Source organism: Ornithodoros turicata, chromosome 5 (genome assembly GCF_037126465.1).
Source record: "Ornithodoros turicata isolate Travis chromosome 5, ASM3712646v1, whole genome shotgun sequence".
Lineage (NCBI taxonomy): Eukaryota > Metazoa > Arthropoda > Arachnida > Ixodida > Argasidae > Ornithodoros > Ornithodoros turicata.
In genome coordinates, this window is record NC_088205.1 from 45,609,365 (window position 1) to 45,627,144 (window position 17,780).

General features: G+C 45.3%; 1 protein-coding gene across 1 annotated transcript in view; it reads right to left on the reverse strand.

Annotated features, from left to right (window-relative positions):
• The window catches only part of LOC135394425 (adenine phosphoribosyltransferase-like), a 26,845-nt gene extending 10,408 nt beyond the window's left edge, over positions 1-16,437 (reverse strand). Inside the window, exons 1-2 of the mRNA XM_064625161.1 lie at positions 16,292-16,437; positions 9,980-10,080 (exon numbers count right to left, since the gene is read on the reverse strand). Coding sequence (XP_064481231.1) covers positions 9,980-10,080 — 101 coding nt within the window. The 5' untranslated portion in view covers positions 16,292-16,437. The remainder of the gene's footprint in view (positions 1-9,979; positions 10,081-16,291) is intronic.
• Between the last annotated feature and the right edge of the window lie 1,343 nt (positions 16,438-17,780).

Sequence of the window (17,780 nt, forward strand, 5' to 3'; positions counted from 1 at the left end):
GAACTCCCTCAGGCGACATTTCGTCGTTGGAGCTGGGAAGTCAGTGATTGCCTGAACCTTCGTTGGTAGTGGTCGAATTCCGTTGCTGTCGATTTTGTGTCCGAGAAAGTCTAGTGATGACACTCCGAATTCGCACTTCGCTGTGTTAATGACCATGCCGAATTGTTCCAATTTTGCGAACAAAGCATTTAGGTGTTCCTCATGCTCTTCAGGTGACGCACTTGCAACAAGAATGTCGTCAATGTACGCGTGGCAGGAGTCCATACTGCGGACGACGTGATCGATGAAGCGCTGAAACGTTTGCGCGGCGTTTCGCAATCCGAAGGGCATACGAACGAATTCGAACAGTCCGAATGATGTGGTGACTGCCGTCCTCGGTATGTCATCGGGGTGGACGGGTATCTGATGGTAGGCCCGCTTCAGATCTATCCGTGAAAAGATGGTCGCTCCACGGAGTGATGCGGTCAGGTCTTGTATGTGCAGTATGGGATAGCGGTCTGGGACCGTAACTCGGTTAAGAGCACGATAGTCCCCGCACGGCCTCCAATCACCTGAAGTATCCTTGGGCACCATGTGCAGCGGCGAAGCCCAGGGGCTCGACGATGGTCGGATGATGCCTAGCTGCAGCATGTGCTCAAATTCGCGCCGGGCGATCTGCAGCTTTTCAGGTGACAATCGACAGGGTCGTGCAAATGTCAGCGGTCCGTTGGTCTCGATGTGGTGGCTGATATCGTGGCTGACAGGTAGCTCAGTGTTTACAGGACGGGTGAGAGACGAGTACTTTTCCAAGATGTTGGAAAACGTGTTTGAAAGGCCGGGACGGATGGTAGTGAGATTCAGTGAAAGAAGGCGTGATAGTGTGCCAGGAGTAGTCATAGATGTCACTGAATCTAGAAGGCGATTTTGGCGAATGTCCACTAGTAGTCCAAAATAGCGTAGAAAGTCTACTCCGATGATGGCGTAGGGAATATCAGCAACCACAAATATCCGTCGGAATGTTTGTCGCAGGCCAATGTCCAAAGTAAGGGAACGCTCACCGTACGTGTGAATCGCGGAGCCGTTCACAGCGTAGAGTTCAGGTGCAGCCGGTTTGCCACGGCGATCCGTTGTTGACGCCGGGATGATGCTCACTTGTGCACCCGTGTCGACGAGGAACTGTTGTTTGGTGACGCGATCCGTGACATAGAAGAGTCGGTGGCGGGTGGGTGGGTGACCAGCTTCGCTTACCGCCGTTAGCTGCTGGCCGTCCCATTTCCCGCTCTCGAACACGGTGGTTGGCACTGTCTGGCATTGTCGCCGAATGTTTGGTGATACCAGCAAAGTGCATTACCATTGTTGCTCGGTGCTGGAGACTGTCGTCGGGCTGGCGCTGGTCGGCGTGAAGCTGATCGGCTCCGGCCTCGCTGCGTTGGGCCGAGCGACTGCACCATCTTGACCAGCTTGTTCATCTCGGCGCGGAGGTCATCGATGGCGTGGCTTTCCCGTGCGGCTAACGTGTCTTTGAGGTCTATGATGTCCTTCCGGAGCTCCATAATAGCCGGGGGTTCGTGTTGGGATCCGACGGCAGCGATGATCGGGGAGCCAACGTCCATGATGTTGTCGGCCATGTTGGCGATGTCCGACAACGTTGTGCTCTTCGCTGACGCCAGTATCATACGAACGCTGGCTGGGAGGCGCTGAAGGAAAAGCTCCCGCAATAGAGTCTCATCAATGGTGCTGGCCTTTTCTCCGAGCAGTTGTTGCAGACGACGGAGAAGTTGAGTAGGCCTCCTGTCGCCCAGCTCCTCCGATGTGATCAGCTGTTGTATACGTCGTTGTTCTGACGCTGATGTCCGGCTGATCAGTTGTTCTTTCAGAGTGTCGTACGGTTTTTCATCTGGTGGCGAAAGAAGTACATCACGAACCTCTGTGGCGACGGATGGGGTTAATGCGGCAACAACGTAGTTGAAGCGAGTCGTCTGTGATGATATGTTCCGTAGTGCAAACTGTGCTTCCACTTGGGTGAACCAGACTTGAGGGTCGTTGGGCCAGAATTCCGGGAGTTTGATCTGAATGGCAGAGATGTCAGCAGGTGCTTGTTGAGTGGCCATTGATGTGGAGTTGACATAAACAGAACGCAAGTCCAAAAACCGGGTCACCAATATGTCAGGTCGCCACAAGTAAAGGCACGGAGAACACGGAAGCAGTTGAGTGTGTTTAAAAGCAATCTATTTACTTCAATGGTCGGAGGCCCACTGGCCTGTATTTACAGCTTTTCAGCTGCAGAGCGCGGCAAGGGAAAAAGGGAAGCGAGAGGAAAGAAAATGAGGAGAAGAGGAAAGAAAATGTCTCTCGTTGTACATCTGGCAGTGCGACCGTACTTGGCGAGTCGCTACAACTGTACCTATGGCTGATAACGTGCATTGTTCGGTCCCCCAGGCTAAGTCAAGGTCAAAGCCTTTCAGTCCTTGCACGGTCTGTGGTTCTAGTTACTCACGCACCGCTAGCTGTGGCATGCAGACCGCACTCCGCTTTCCACCCAACGTCACTCCTCCTCCTCTGCATTCGTCCGAGCATCTCAGTTTCGTAGTTTCGTTTCGTTCTTCGCGGCGTGATGGCTGAACAACGCACATGCAAGTCTCTGACTTTGGAGCGGAAGGTGGCAGTTATCAAAGGCCTGTGAGCAAGTTCATCAAGCCATTATCGTGAACTGTTTCATTTATGTGGGTTTCTGGTCTTCCACCACCGTACCAGAGCCAGCAGACGAGTTCGGTGGCTGTGATGAATTGTGCAACGACGTGATACGCCTCGCCATTGTGGGGAGAGTGACTTAGAGGACTTGAACATCGAGGGCTATGCGCTTTACGATGGCAAGGTTCCAGTAAGTGGTGAACAGAGTAACACCGAAACCGTCGAGAGTTCCCATGGTAGTGACGTGCCGGGAAGAGCATCTCATGCATTGCATTCAAGTGCTTGAAGATGCTTTCTTGTTCCCAGACGCGAATGCCGAGCAGATTGCTATTCCAGAGATATCCTTCTCAGACGATGTTAAAAAATAAATGGTTTCGGAATTGTTTATGAGCCATATTACTGTAGGAGCGCTTTTTTCTTTACGTTTCATAACATAGTACAGTGGGGTAACATCGTGGCAACTAATTTTCGCCGTTTGCTTATCTCGAAACCCTGCTTATCTCGAAATTTTTTCCGGTTTTTACGACTTCGAGTTATCGGAGGTTTACTGTAATGTGTTTATTTTGTTTTATAGGTATGTGTTTGAGTAGCCACAAATGCAACATTTATGGTGAGAGGGCATTGTCTGTGGAGGGGAATACACTATTCAACAAGGTATTGTCCAAATAACAAATGAAGAGCGACCAAATTACTTGCAAGAAGCACAGGTATAACTTAAAGTCCCTAGAGTCCCCCAGTGTAAGGGAGGTAAAAAGGAGGACCCAACACCCAACACTGACTGATGAACCAAGAAACTTTATTGTGCACAAGTTCCGCTTGCATCCTGTTGATGTCCTGTTGAAGTCTCGCCTTCTTCTCAAAGTTGACACTGCCCAGCCTATCTTTTTTGTCCCCGTGCCTTATCTCCCACTGTTGCTTTTCCTGTTATCCGTAGCATCGGATTTTCCTTTAGCTTCTCGAAACACCTCAATCCGATCTGATAACTGAATTGATGGCATACTCATGCGCTTCTTTCCTGCCTTCTTAATTTCTATCGCGTCATGGAATAATAACGTGCAATCCTTATTTCCTTTACAACACAGATTTTAGCCAATTTAAGATATGAACTACCAAACTGACGAGTTCTTAACCCTTTTCGATACACAGCTATAAGCACGGCATGAAAGCCAAGACGCGAGAGCAACTCCTGGAAGAAGTTCCGCCCGGCGCTTCTACGCGTCGGGAGCGGCGCAACGATCGCGATGCACGAGGCATATAGACATGAAATTGATGGAGAAAGGACAAGAGGAAGAAGTGGAGGGGGGGGGGGGGGGACAGGGGAGTTAGTATGTTTCCTGAGCAGACTTCGGGGGAACTGTGCCGACATTCATCTGGATAATCTGCTGGAAAACCGAGGGGTAAACCTTAGACAGCAAAGCCGGTGTGGGGATTCGAACTGGTGTCACCTCCTAGTCTTGGCATGGAATGCGGTCACTATGCCACCGGAGCTGGTGTCAATAAATAATGCTATACAATTTACCCTAAATGTCTCCCTTATAGGTCCTCTATTGGTGTGCTCAGAAGACATCATATCCAATCTGTTATTTTTTTGTGTGTGTGTCTTTTCCTTACAACTTGTGACTAGTAAACAAGGTACCTTATTAAATGACATCTAAGGAACTTCCACAAACTGTTTCATGTTCCCAAGTCCACAAGTCAGCATTTGGCTAGCAGTGTAAATGTAAAAAAAACAAAAACGAAAAAAAAAAAAAAAACTACAATGTTACGTTGCAAATTATAAATCTGTACGAGGGTGTGCTGAAAAGTTCTCGGCCCGACCCACTTCCAGATATATGAACACGATCTTGTCATTGTAGGCACAACGAATGAGATGAATAAGAGTAATTGTAGACTTGTAACGCGAAGTATGCATTTGTTCGGGCTTTCAACAAAAACAGGTCTACTACAAGCATGAAATTTTCAAAGACTGAACACGGACTGTCGTCAAGTTCGTGTTCATGCAGAAGAAAACGCCAAGGGAAATCCCTGAGTGTCAACTTGCACAGTGGGGATTTCGATGTGAAAGACGTTAATATATCAGGGAGATCTCTAACGGTGTCAACACCCACAATTGTTGATTGTGTCCACTGCATAGTGGCAGACTGGCAAATCTCGGCTAAAACAACTGCAGAGACCTTAGGCATATTCAGAGAATGCATCGGGTTTATAATTTATGAAGAGTTGGGTATGAGGACATGGTCAGCCCAGTGGGTGCCAAAATGTTTGAATGCCGATGACAAACCGAGTACCGATTGATCCCTGAGTTTCCTCAAGATGCAGAGCAGGAGCTTTCTATCCGGGGCCACTCTCATCTTTGTAGATGAAAACGGACCAAAATAAAAAAAACAATGCCAAATGGATACCTCCCTGTTGATCTTGCAACATTTTGAGCGTTTTTTGTGGCTTTTTTTTTTTTCAGTGACTTGTTACAGTTTGAAACACGGTTGCATCACTACGATCCTGAGACCTGGTGTCACGGAATGGTGGCACTCAAGTTCTGCGAGGCTGACGAAAAAGGAAGACTCAACGATCAGCGAGAAAGATCACAGCCATGGTTTTCTGGGACAAGGAAGGTCTTTTGATGCTGACTATCTCCAGATGGGTGAAAAAGTTAATGCAGTGTACTAGTGTAGCTTGCTCTGCTGGTTAAAGGAGGCTTTGACAGGAAACGCTGTGTGGGAAACTAAGGAAAGTCGTTCTCCTTTTGTAGGACAATGCACTGGCTCACAAAGCAGGCAAGAAAATGCAGGTTGTCGAAAGGAAAGAGGCTCTCTGGGAACTCTGGGGTGATAGGAGCAGACGTTGTTTCTTTTACAATGGCAGTTGTTAATGGGAAGGTTCCAAGCGATCACCATGTCAGTGTGCCAAGATCGTCCTCGCCTCTCCGCTCCAGAGAGGAAGAAAACTGAGTGACAGATGTGCGCACAGGTGTGGAAAGGGCAAACTGCACTTGAAAGCAGTACATATCTGCTTGCAGGGCAGGGACATCAAAGAGAAGCACACATTAGGTAGTTTTAAAACATCGGAAGCATGCCACTGAAACAAAACAAAAAGAGAAAGCTTTTAAATTAAAAAAACAGCAATGTGATGTCAGCTACTGCAGGTACTTTGCATACCCTGTTTACGGGACTCTTATTGTGAAGACATTCCTATATGCTAAATCTCTTGCAATTCTTCTAATCCTGCTATACCTCCCTTCTGAACGGGCACCACGATAATTAAACAAATGACAGTCTGCAGCGTGACGCCACATCAGCTGTGGATTCCAGGTGTAGAGGGCAATACAGCATTAAGGGATCATGTTTTAATAAAGTTGAAGGAGAGATGGGATGTGGGCTAGCTGGTTGTACATGATGAAAGGGAACACAGAGACAAGGAAAAGACGTACGAAGACACATTGTAGTCCTAGCTATGTATATCTCTTCCTTGCTTCGAATTTCCCTTCCAGTAATTAATAACAAAACAATAACTGTACTTTATGGTGCACTGCCAAACCCGTACAAAATGTGATAGCATTGCAGCCATACAGTTAATATAGGAGGACTCTAACGAACGGACTTGGAGCACTATCAATGGGATTCTCCTATCCCAGAGTATGACCACCCAGGCGCAGTCATCCGTTGGTCATAGACAGTGTTAGTGGACGAATTTCTTCCCTCCCAACTACAGTGGAGCTTCTCCGCTTGTCACCAACCCTGTGCAGTGATGTGGGGAAAAGAAATTGCGAAACAGGCCAATGGAAGGAACCACGTCCAGCGAAAGAAGCGAGGCAAGCAGTGTCATTGCACTGAGTACAATGCCAGACGCATATGAAATGTGATAGCATTGCAGCAGACAAAGGGCGGTCCCTGCACTGCGACCATACATGATTTGTGTGCTGCCAACCTGGGCACAGTCCAGATGACGTGGGCGACGTCACGAAATGCACTGTGCAGCCATAATGAGCGATCAGTGGCATGGCCGAATGGGTAAAAGCGTGTGCCCGTTCGTGGTAGCCAAGGCTGTATGGAAGATTTGGTTTGAATCCACCAACGGCTGTGATGGCTTATGTTTTCCCTGGGTTTTGTGGCAGACTTCCCAGCCGAACGATGGCGCACTTTCCCCTGAAGTCAGCCCAGGACGCACACCAAACCACTCCTCTCGCAGTACTTCCTGCTGTCCTCCCTCCACCTGTCCATGTCTGTACAGTTGTTTTGAGGCACCACCACGTAATTAAAAGAAATCACACATTAGGTAGTTTTAGCACGTCGAATAAGTTCCACAGACACAAAACAAAAACAACGTCAACATCAGCAACCGTGGCTAACAGCTGCCACTGGAAATCGCAACACTTTCCGTGGTTGTCTGTAATTTTTTCCAAGGGTTAAAGAAGCTTCAGGAATGATGCACCAAATGCGTTGAACTTTAAGGAGCATATGTTGAATGGTTGTGGTGTTCATGACTCCAGGCCACGCTCTTCCTTGTCATGGGGTGAACTTTTCAACACACTCTCGTACATGCAATTAAAGCAGCACTGAGTGACCCACCACATTTTTTTTAGCTGTGGCGTGTTCTGAAACGAATAAAATGGGCTTCTGAAGAAGAATGACAGGCGCAGGTGACCTGCCGTCCGTGCAAGAGGCCTCTGTTCTGCACGCACACCTTTAAAGACACCGTCACTCTTGAAAAGAGCATTTTGAGGGAACGCTGAGACGTAGCCTTTTCCGTTTTCTCAGGCTGTTTGTGTAAATCTGACAGTGCAGTGCCGATACACTGCACAGCGAAAACATTTTGCATGGTGACTCATGACTGACAGCTTAACAGATGAGATAGGTTTGTTAACAGGAATTGTTAAATGTCACTTTATTGCCCATTTCACAGAGACCCTAACTTCCAACACAAGTAAAAAGCAATGCCAAAGCCCACTTAACTGTGGTTACACTGAGAGAAGGTAAAACGGTATTGCACGGCAAACGAAGGTATTACAATTAAAATAAGAAATACTTTCGTGCAGAGTCTGCATTTCATCATGTTAAAGAATAGCCATACAACAGGATACACATACAGGATATATATATACCAATAGAAAGGGAGGGAAAGAGGGAAATACCCAAGAAAAATAGAAAGGCAAAACACAAATCGAAGACACTCCTCTAGTCGAGGGAGCTGAAAAACAACGAAAACGCAAAGCAGACTGGAGAAGACCAACAACTACAACACAGGGCCTTTTTATCCCTGAACCCAACGATTTTCCTGGACGTGCTAGAGAGATGTCAACTGACTTTTAGAAACACAATTATCTGCCTAAACTGATAGAGAATGCTCCATTAAAATGTAATTTTTCGCAGAGAGATACACTGCTCTCCAATCAGCCTATTAAACAGCACAGTGACATCGCCTTCATCACCATCTACAACAAAACCTCAAACAACACTAGATCTATTTTTTAGCATAATCTGAACATACTGCACAGCAATGAAAATCTTTATATTATATAAGAGAAGATATTTTTCCAACTGCTCCAATTGTTACTTTCCGCAGGTCTCGCAACACCCTCACCTCCTCGAGCTTAATGCAGCAGCAACCTGGTTGCTCTCCTTGCAGTAAAACACTCTGTCGAACATGTCATTTCATAAACCCCTGTACACCTATCTCTATTAACGCTAATTGCCTTACATTCAAGATCCGACACACTTTACACTGCAATTAGTTTAGTTTATGCTATTTGATTAAGCACAAAAAATGCAACATTTTAGTATATTGGTGAGACATCAAATCCATGCGAGAAAGATTTTATGGCCATAAATCCGACATAGTTAATAATTGCCCCACCCCTGTAGTAATACACTTTAATGCACCATCTCTCATCATCAACACTCATCTATCACTTGTACTCCTTGAATATATACAAATGTCATTTTTACAGAAATCGCAAATCCTACCTAAAAGTTGTTCCCTTCAACCACATGGGTTAAACATACACACTGGCCCGTTACAGTTCTTCAATTTTTAATTATGTTTCAAGTTAGTCGTCCTACCCCTACCCAGGAATTGTGGATGTGTCTACAGGTCTGGGGTTCTGGCAGAGCGGCCGGCTGAGGACCGAACCTTCCTCCAAACTCCCGAGTAGAAAGAGCATCAAAAGGGCCGCCTTGCGTTTTTCGGCTGCCCGTGCTGTATATTTTCCCCTGTTATGTGTCTGTGACACATGGCCCTCTGTTGTAGTTGTTTGTCTTGTCTGGTCTGCTTTACGTTTTACTGATTGTTTTTCAGCACCTTCAGCTACGAAGAAAGGAGATTCCACTGACACGCCACACGAGGGGGGAAAGGGTTACAAGCCTGTAATGTAACCTCCTTTCTTCGCAGCTTTGCGCTCAAACTACTCGTCAAAAAGGAGGCGGAGCCAAGGGCTCATTTCCACGGATTTCCGGTGAATTTATTTCAGCAATTGCTATTGCATTACGAGTGGGATTATGTGCTATACTGAGTAAAATGACCACGGGGAACCCATTTCCGCAAAGAAAACGTTAGGTTGCCTTGGGAAATTTCGGAGTTCAATTCAAGAAATTAGCTTTCCGTCAATTGAAATGAAATATAAATGTTACCAATACGTGGCAAAAGTTATTGGCAGAAAAAAATCCCTCGACCGCATGTCTCTCCGTGGCCTACATTTTTTACTAGGAATTTTTATCACGGTTGGTGGACCACTCTGTATATCCGGTGTGTGTATCCTGTTGTATGGCTATTCTTTAACCTGATGAAATGCAGGCTTTGCATGAAAGTCTTTATCATTTTAATTGTAATAAAGTGTCCCTACCCGTTTTACCTTCCCTCAGTGCATCCACAGTTAATACCCTTGGTATATATATGTCCCGTAGTATGCCCACTCTGATGAAGTGCAGGCTCTACATGAAATTGTACCTATACTTTTATAAATGTAGTAAAATGCAATAAAAAAGAAAGGAAGTCTTGTCCATTTAATTGTAATAAAGTGTTCCTACCCGTTTTACCTCCCCTCGGCGTTATATGGACGTTTGACTGTACTGGGTGAAGCACAAATTAAACAAACAGCAAGAGAAAAAGAAAACAGAGTAAATGTTTCTCACATCATGCTACATTATCAGTCCAGGCTATCTACACTGGCAAGTTATCTGAAAACTATCACATACGATAGGACTCGATTTTATCATTTGCCACTGAATGAGGCTACATCATTTCTGCAAACTTAACTGCATCACTTTTGCATCACTTAACTGCAAAGGTTACACTTCATAATCTGTTGTAGTCTCACCTGAAGATGATGCCTTTCTTGGGAAAATCTATGTATGTACGCACAACATCTTTAATTTCTTTCATCCGTGAATCCTGTTTTGTTTCTTTTTCTTGATTCATCTGGAAAGACACTAAATTAAGTGAGACTCTTGGCACACAAGTAATGACCAAGAAAATCACACTTTTAGAAATTGCACCAGCAATGGGTGAAAATTGTATTCCCATGTCTTCCCACACCAGCACAATTGTCTAAAAGCGGACCGGGAGGGTAGGACCTCTCAAGTTTTGTTTGTTGGTTCATTTTAGGGCTCGGGATATAACACGTTTTTCCGACTTTCGTTTAAAACGTTTCCGTTTAAACGTTTTATACGCCGTTTAGATTCACGTATAGTGTGGAAAACGTTTCCTTATGAAACGTTTTGTTTAATGCGAAACGTATAAATGTTTTGTTAATGCAAAACGTTTAAACGTGTCCTTAATGTGAAACGTTTAAGCGTTTTGTTAAAATGAAGCAGTTGAACGTTCTGTCAAGGTGAAGCGCTTAAACGTCTTGTTAATACGAAACGCAATGCCTCTCGAAACGGATAGCTATTTAAGCAACTTCTTATCTTCATTAATGGGAAACATGGATGCGCCAGGCATTACGCGGACAGAGACAGAAGTTGTCCCCGTCATGCCTGGCGCGTCCATGGTTCCTATCAGTAATTACCAACTACGCCAGTTTCTCACTGTCTTATAAGTAGCTTAATACTTCAGTTCATATTTGGCTTTAAAGCCCCCCCCCCCATCATTCATCGTACATTTCATTATGAACCAAAGTGTTTCACTACAGTTTTAAACATGTCGAGCTTGTAATGTCGGTGATGACGTTTGAATCTTTTGGGTAGTTTATACTAAAAATTTCGTATTTACCTTCTTTACGCGAGTGGTATTTTGGTGAAAAGACCAACGCGGAAGGTTGTCACCTTGAGCGACTACTTTATCCTGAAGCATATAACCTGCTCTTTCCCACTATTGCACTCTAAAACCAGAACATTTGCCAATTATGCGTTAAGAAGCGATCACTGTCCCGAATGATATCATTCTTGAGCCCGAGTAGGAAAAAAGGGATGAGCACAACTTTTGTGGCACGATGCGCTGACGCGAATTCCCACAAAGAGCCGTACACCTCCCGTTATGAACAAATTGTGATGGAGAATAGGATAACACCCAGAATTGTAATTCTGCTGGACGATGCCGATGAGATAAAGCACCGTTTTTGGAGTGTCAGCGATCCCAATGCCATGGGTGCACACGGAGCGGAGTTCGGTGTACGCTGCGAACAGGGTCGTGGCAACGGTATATTAACCACCAAGAAACGGAATAAAATGCGCCCTGCGCTGTGACTGTTCTTTATTAAACATAAGACGGTCACAAATGAGTGGGACAAAGTAACATGCCACTTTAACGATACCCTGCACTGTCTTTCAAGGAAAGTAAGCTGTAGTGTTTAGAGGAGGAAAGAAAACGATTAAACGTCTCATGAGAAAACGTTTATATATGTATACGTGCCGCTGTATGTTTATGCGAACGACAACGTTTAAACGTATCATGGGAAAACGTTTAAATACGTATACGTGCTGTGGAACGTATATCTAACAGAACACGTTTAAACGTGTTTTAAGAAAACGTTTAATCTGTGAAACGTGTTACAAAATGCGTTTCTTAAGAAAACTTTTAAACATTTTGACGTTTAAACGTTTAACATAGAGCTCTAGTTCATTTGTGTATTAACTGTATTTGTGCATGTCTTATTACTAGGGCTCCACGTTTTCGGTTTTAATCGAAAAACGTCGAGAAACTTATGCCGGGTAGATTTTCCCTCATTCGGTTTTAATAGAAAAACATCGAATACAGAGGAACATTCCAGGAACCATGACAGATAAATTGCTGCACATGCCCAGCTTAAGAATCCAACATGCCCAAGCAGGCTTTCCTTTATTACGCTTCTTTTCTTGGCATTTGCTATGGTTGGATGACCTGCGACCACATTGAGCGTTCCAGGGTTAATCCTTTTATCCCGCGGGTGCGCTGGTCGGAATCTCATTCTTCTGCCATTGTAGGTGCCCCATCGCGCTTGTGAACCTTTTAGGGACATGATGTCAAGGCCTTTAGTTGTTTAGTGGAGAGGTTACGACAGTACATACACCTCCACTTTCCACGTACGGCAGTCCTGTCTTTCCGCGGCACCTGAGATGGGAAGAAAAAGGAAGGGGGCCTCGGACTACGTCTGCGAAAATCAAGATTTTGAACTCTCAGGCAAGGAAGATGTTGTCCTATGCAAGTATTGTCGCGTGACAGTTAATGTGGACTGTGAAAAGGTGCGGCACGCATATCGGAGCACGTGCAATCGCGGCGCCACGTGAATCTGAAGAATCCTTGCAACAACAAGGTGAGCAAACGCCTTCCGGCCATTTCTTGCAGCGCTTATTTATTTATTTATTTATTTATTTATGGGAATACCTCAAATGCCCGCGAGGGGCGTTACATGAGGGGGGTGTGAACTAATAATACAACAAGCACTATCACATAATGAATATATTAATATAACTAGTACGCGAGGTTACATATGTGAAGTAACACACAAACAAAATAATACAAGTAAATGAGACACACTTTATAATTCAAAAAAAGAACACAACTGTCTGCGAAATGCAGAAACATCAGAGATGGTGGCAATGGATTGGGGAAGGTCATTCCAAATGTCAATAGCATGTGGAAAGAAGGAATTGAGAAACTGGGATGAACGACAATGGATATGCTCAACTTTGCATGTGTGATCAGTCCGGGCGGAGACGTAGTGTGCTGGTGCAATGAAAGAGGGTCGGATGGCTTGATTGATGTAAAACTTGTGAAAGAGACACAAACAAAAGTATCTTCTACGGAGTGCAAGAGGGGGGAGATCGATGGATGACTTTAACAAGGTAATACTAGACGGATATGAGTAGTTGGACAAAATAAAACGGGTTGCACGATTTTGAATGGACTCGAGAAGATCCGTAAGAGTTGATTGGTAGGGATCCCATATGCTGCAGGCATACTCTAATTTGGGCCTAATTAGGGTTAGGTAAGCAAGACGTTTGACGTCCGGGGGAGCAGGCCTAAGGTTACGACGTATGAAGCCAAGTTTACGATTTGCATCCCTTACAATTGTATGAACGTGATCTGACCAGGAAAGATTTGATGAGAAATGAAGCCCTAAATACCTGTAGTTATCAGAAGTGTTGACAACCGACTCGTCAATGTGGTATTGATAGGTGAGGGGGGACCTAGAGCGAGAAAATGAAACATGGCAGCACTTGGAAGCATTTAAGGGAAGACGCCAAAAGGAACACCAGTTGGAAATTGACGCAAGGTCTTGCTGAAGGGTTATTTGATCTGAACGGGATTTAATAGCACGGTATAATACGCAGTCATCGGCGAAGAGCCTGATGCAGGATGAGATGGTGTGCGGGAGGTCATTTATAAATATAAGAAATAGAAGAGGACCAAGAACAGAACCTTGGGGTACACCTGAAGAAACAGGGAGGAAGGCCGAAGAGGAGTTGTTTACAATGGTTGTTTGAGCTCTGTTAGAAAGGTAACTCACGATCCAGTTAAAGACGTCGGAATGTAGGTTAAGGAGCGAAAGTTTGTGTACAAGACCTGAATGTGACACAGAATCAAATGCTTTTTTAAAATCAAGAAAGACTGCATCTGTTTGGACTCCGCGATCCATATTGGAGAGGATATCAAAGGTGAATAGGGAGAGCTGTGTTTCGCATGAAAAGCCCTTACGAAAACCATGTTGTTGAGCAAAAAAGAAATTGTTGCCTTCGAGGTGAGACGAGATAGCTGAGTAAATTACGTGTTCGATAATTTTGCACGGAATACTAGTTAGGGAAATGGGACGATAATTGAGGGGAGATGCCGTATCGCCGCCTTTGAAAAAGGGGACGACCTTGCCCTGTCGCCAGTCGTGGGGCACGTGCCCCTGTTCAAGTGATTGCGTGAAGATGAAGGTCAGGAACATGGACGAGGGTTCTTTGGTATTTTTAAGTACCTTAGAGTTGATGGAATCAAGTCCACAAGAGTGTGATAATTTCATGTTCTCAATTACCTGAAGTATCCCGGGCTGGGAGACCACAATTTTGGGCATAGGAGTGAAAGCGCCGGTGGATGTGAGAGCACGGGGGAAACTTTGACGGTCGTCATGTGTAAACACACTGACAAAAGCTTCGTTAAAGACAGTCGCACAGTCGGCGTCACACATTGCTGATCCGTCGGGGTTAGTCAGGCGGATGGGATCACGCGCCGGTGGATTAATAATTTTCCAAAATTTGCGAGGGTTATTAGATAACATAGAGGTAAGCTCCGTGGAATAAAACTTGCGCTTTGCATGGCGAATAGCCCTTATGTACTCGGTCGAACACTCGTGATATTTTGAGTACGCGGACTCAGTACCAGTTCGTCTGGCTTGCCGGTAGAGGCGCTTTTTCTTATTGCGGAGCTTCCTTAGGTCATTTGAATACCAAGGAGCGCACGTAGATGGTTTTATTACAACTGATGGGACGTGTCTGTCAATCAGCTCATTAAGTTTATTTCGAAAGAGGATCCAATTTTCCTCAACAGAACGTTCACCACCACCGACCATGAATGATGGAAAGTAAGAAAGTAGCTCGTGGTTTATTGCCACAAAGTCAGCCCTGTCATAGAGCCTTATTGTTTTACGAGCGGCTTGTCTAATAGGAGCGCATAAGCGAAGCGGCAGATGAATAGCTTTGTGGTCACTAATATGCAATGGGAATGATATTGGTCCAGTGATAGAAGGGTCATTAACAAGTATCAAGTCGAGAATTGATGCACTTGAGGACGAAGTACGTGTAGGTTCAGAAATTAGTTGTGTTAAACCAAGAGTAGAACAAACATCGGCGAAATCAAATTCCTCACGCGAAGACCCAGTAGGGATGTTCCAGTTGATACCCGGATAATTGAAATCTCCCGTGATACACATCTTAGCATTAGGATGTCATGTGATAAGTGTCAACAGTGCATCAGTGAACAAAGGTACAAAACCAACAGAGTCTGGTGGCCTATAAAAAACGCCTAAAAGTAAGTCAACATATGCGAGCTTAAGTTTAACCCATAACATTTCTAAAGGAGACTCGACATGAACTGGTGAACACTGGACGCCCTGCCTTACGCCGATAAGGACGCCGCCACCACGACGACTTGCACAATCGCAACGATAGACATCAAAGTTTGGATGCAAGCAAGTGATTTCATTGTTACAAATAGCGGAGGTCAACCACGTTTCCGTAAGAAGTAGGACATCACACGAGCAATCATCTATAACACTTGAAACGTTATCTTGTTTATTCAGTATACTTCGCACGTTAGCAAGAATAACAGATAACTGTTGTCGGGGTGGTGGCGACGGCGGACGTGTTTGCGTGACATTGCTCTCAGTTTGCTATATTGGTACTTCCTGTACGCAATTGGCACAATGATCAAAGACAAAACACTTTCCAGCGGCGTACAGCTTGTTAAAGCGGAGTTTGAAAGGGTGACCAAGAGTTCGCCCGTGCTCAACAAGCTTACTTCTAGCGCGCCTTGTAGCTAACGAATAATCTTGACTAACAGAAACACCAGTTTCACGAAAGGCACTGCTCTTTGAGATTATATTATCTTTAACCTTAGTTGAGACCAATTTCACAATGACTGGGCGGGTGGACTTATGGAACTGGTACTTAAGAAACTGGTAGTTCGCATTGGTTGCTGTTGTTAACTGTCGGGTAAACTATTTACACGCAAGGAAAAACATCCCTGGGCGTACCGAGAGGGGGGCAAGGGTGCGTGCCCCCCTGAGCTCCAAGGTCGCTTGTGAAAAATTGCGCTCTTTAGTCCCTCAGATGTCATACTAGGAACCTCTTAACACCCACACAGTCCGCAACGTCCGCCTCCAAAAAGAGAGAGGGGTGGGGGGGGGGGGGGCAGGGAGGTTTCTCGGGAACCATGGACAACGCTGTTACCAGCTTTCTGCATCACAAAAGCACGCAGTCTATCATCACCAAAACAAAGTTGTTCACTAAACTGACATAAGACGACATAAACTGGTTGGCATAGTTTTAGGTTAGTTTAGTGCTGCTGTGGCAGCTCCTTCCCAAATCCGTATTCGATAATGTGGTGAAGCCAACTTTCAAATGGTGACGCGCCAAACGTTATGCCCACTGCACACACAAGCAGTGCGCTGGCAGCGTTCATGAATATCATCACACTACGCTCGCGTCACAAAGTATGCAGGCGCACTTGCCTCTCCACAATTTCACATGCACCGCACAGGTACCGACGAACGCGAAACCAGTTATTTTGAAGTTACCAACATCAACACGCATGAAAGATGAAAGAACGCGACACGCAACTTCGCTGGATGTGGCTGCAGTGTTGCCACACGTAAAAAAAAATTATCTGTAGATCCGAGTGCGAAAAATCTGTAGATCGAGCTAAAAATCTGTAGCCACCCAAACTCAGTGACTTGAACGTTTTGCCTTCGAATCTCGAATGTCTGCCTGCGTCTCTAAATTAGTGGAAGAGCAGGGGCTTATTTCATTCCACAGCTGAAGACCACAGCCAGAATTTATTGCTGCGGCGCACTGCCATTACGCGTTGGAACTTTCGGTTTCGGTTTGCGATGCCGCGTTTTTTTTATTGCAGCGGACTTAAATGTCCACTACGATCACAAAAAAAGTGTCACTGCACGTAGATTTTAATATTCTGACATGTGTATTAACATTAGCCGTGGCGCTCCAATGCAAGAGTAACGTATCGCGTGTAGTAGGAACATTTCTCTCGCTCGTTCCACCATCACAGTGATGAGCGAGGATCACAATGGACCACAAAAACAATAAAGCTCGATATATTATTTCCACAGAGATAATGAACGCGTACATACGTGTTATATAAATGTTGTGGTTTCAGCGTGGATTAGCGTGGACGCGAATTATAAACGTTGTGGTTTCACTTCAAAGCCAGCCAAGTGTCGCGCCATACTAAATTTATACTTATACTTGTATGGTATTTTTGAGCACCTTTTTAAGAGTACAATTCCAATAACCACATATTCAGACAATTCCACTATCATGACTTACTATATAACTGTTTGCCAATATTATTGCCTAACTCTTTGTTCAACTTTCGCCTTTCCCGCAAACGACTTCCTCCTCATTTCGTAACTGTAACGCGAAACCACCTTCCGGCGCGCACACTCCCCAAGTGTTTGTTTTGTATATATTTATTTGAATAAAGTGTAGCCTCCGCAGTGGTATCGGACCATGCTCTGGACCTATATAAGCAGCGTCCTGGGCCACTGCCGGGGGTCGTTGGTTGGATCTCTGGAAACTGTCTCGGCCTCTTGTCACTCTGCCTCTCTAGCACCGCTTTCCGCCTTGTGTGAGGACTTGTATCTTCCCTCGGCTGTGGAAGTCGCGAAAGAGGTAGACTCCCCTTCCAGCTGTGGAGGCTAAGTTTTTCCCGCCTGTGTTGTGTGGAGCTTCGGCTCCCCTCCCAGGCAAAAATCTGGAGTGGGACCACTTCGAAGTGGATTATCGGACAGGAACCACTTGGAATGTGGAACCATTCTCTGGCTGGGACCAGTTAAAAGTGGAACCAGTTTCACGGTGGCGCTTGAAGTGGAACCAATGGAATTTATCCAGTGGTCCCCTCTGCTAAGTGGTCTCGGATCCGACCACTTAGCAGATGGGACCACTAAATGCATGACCGAAAGTAATGCGTAGAAAAGCACA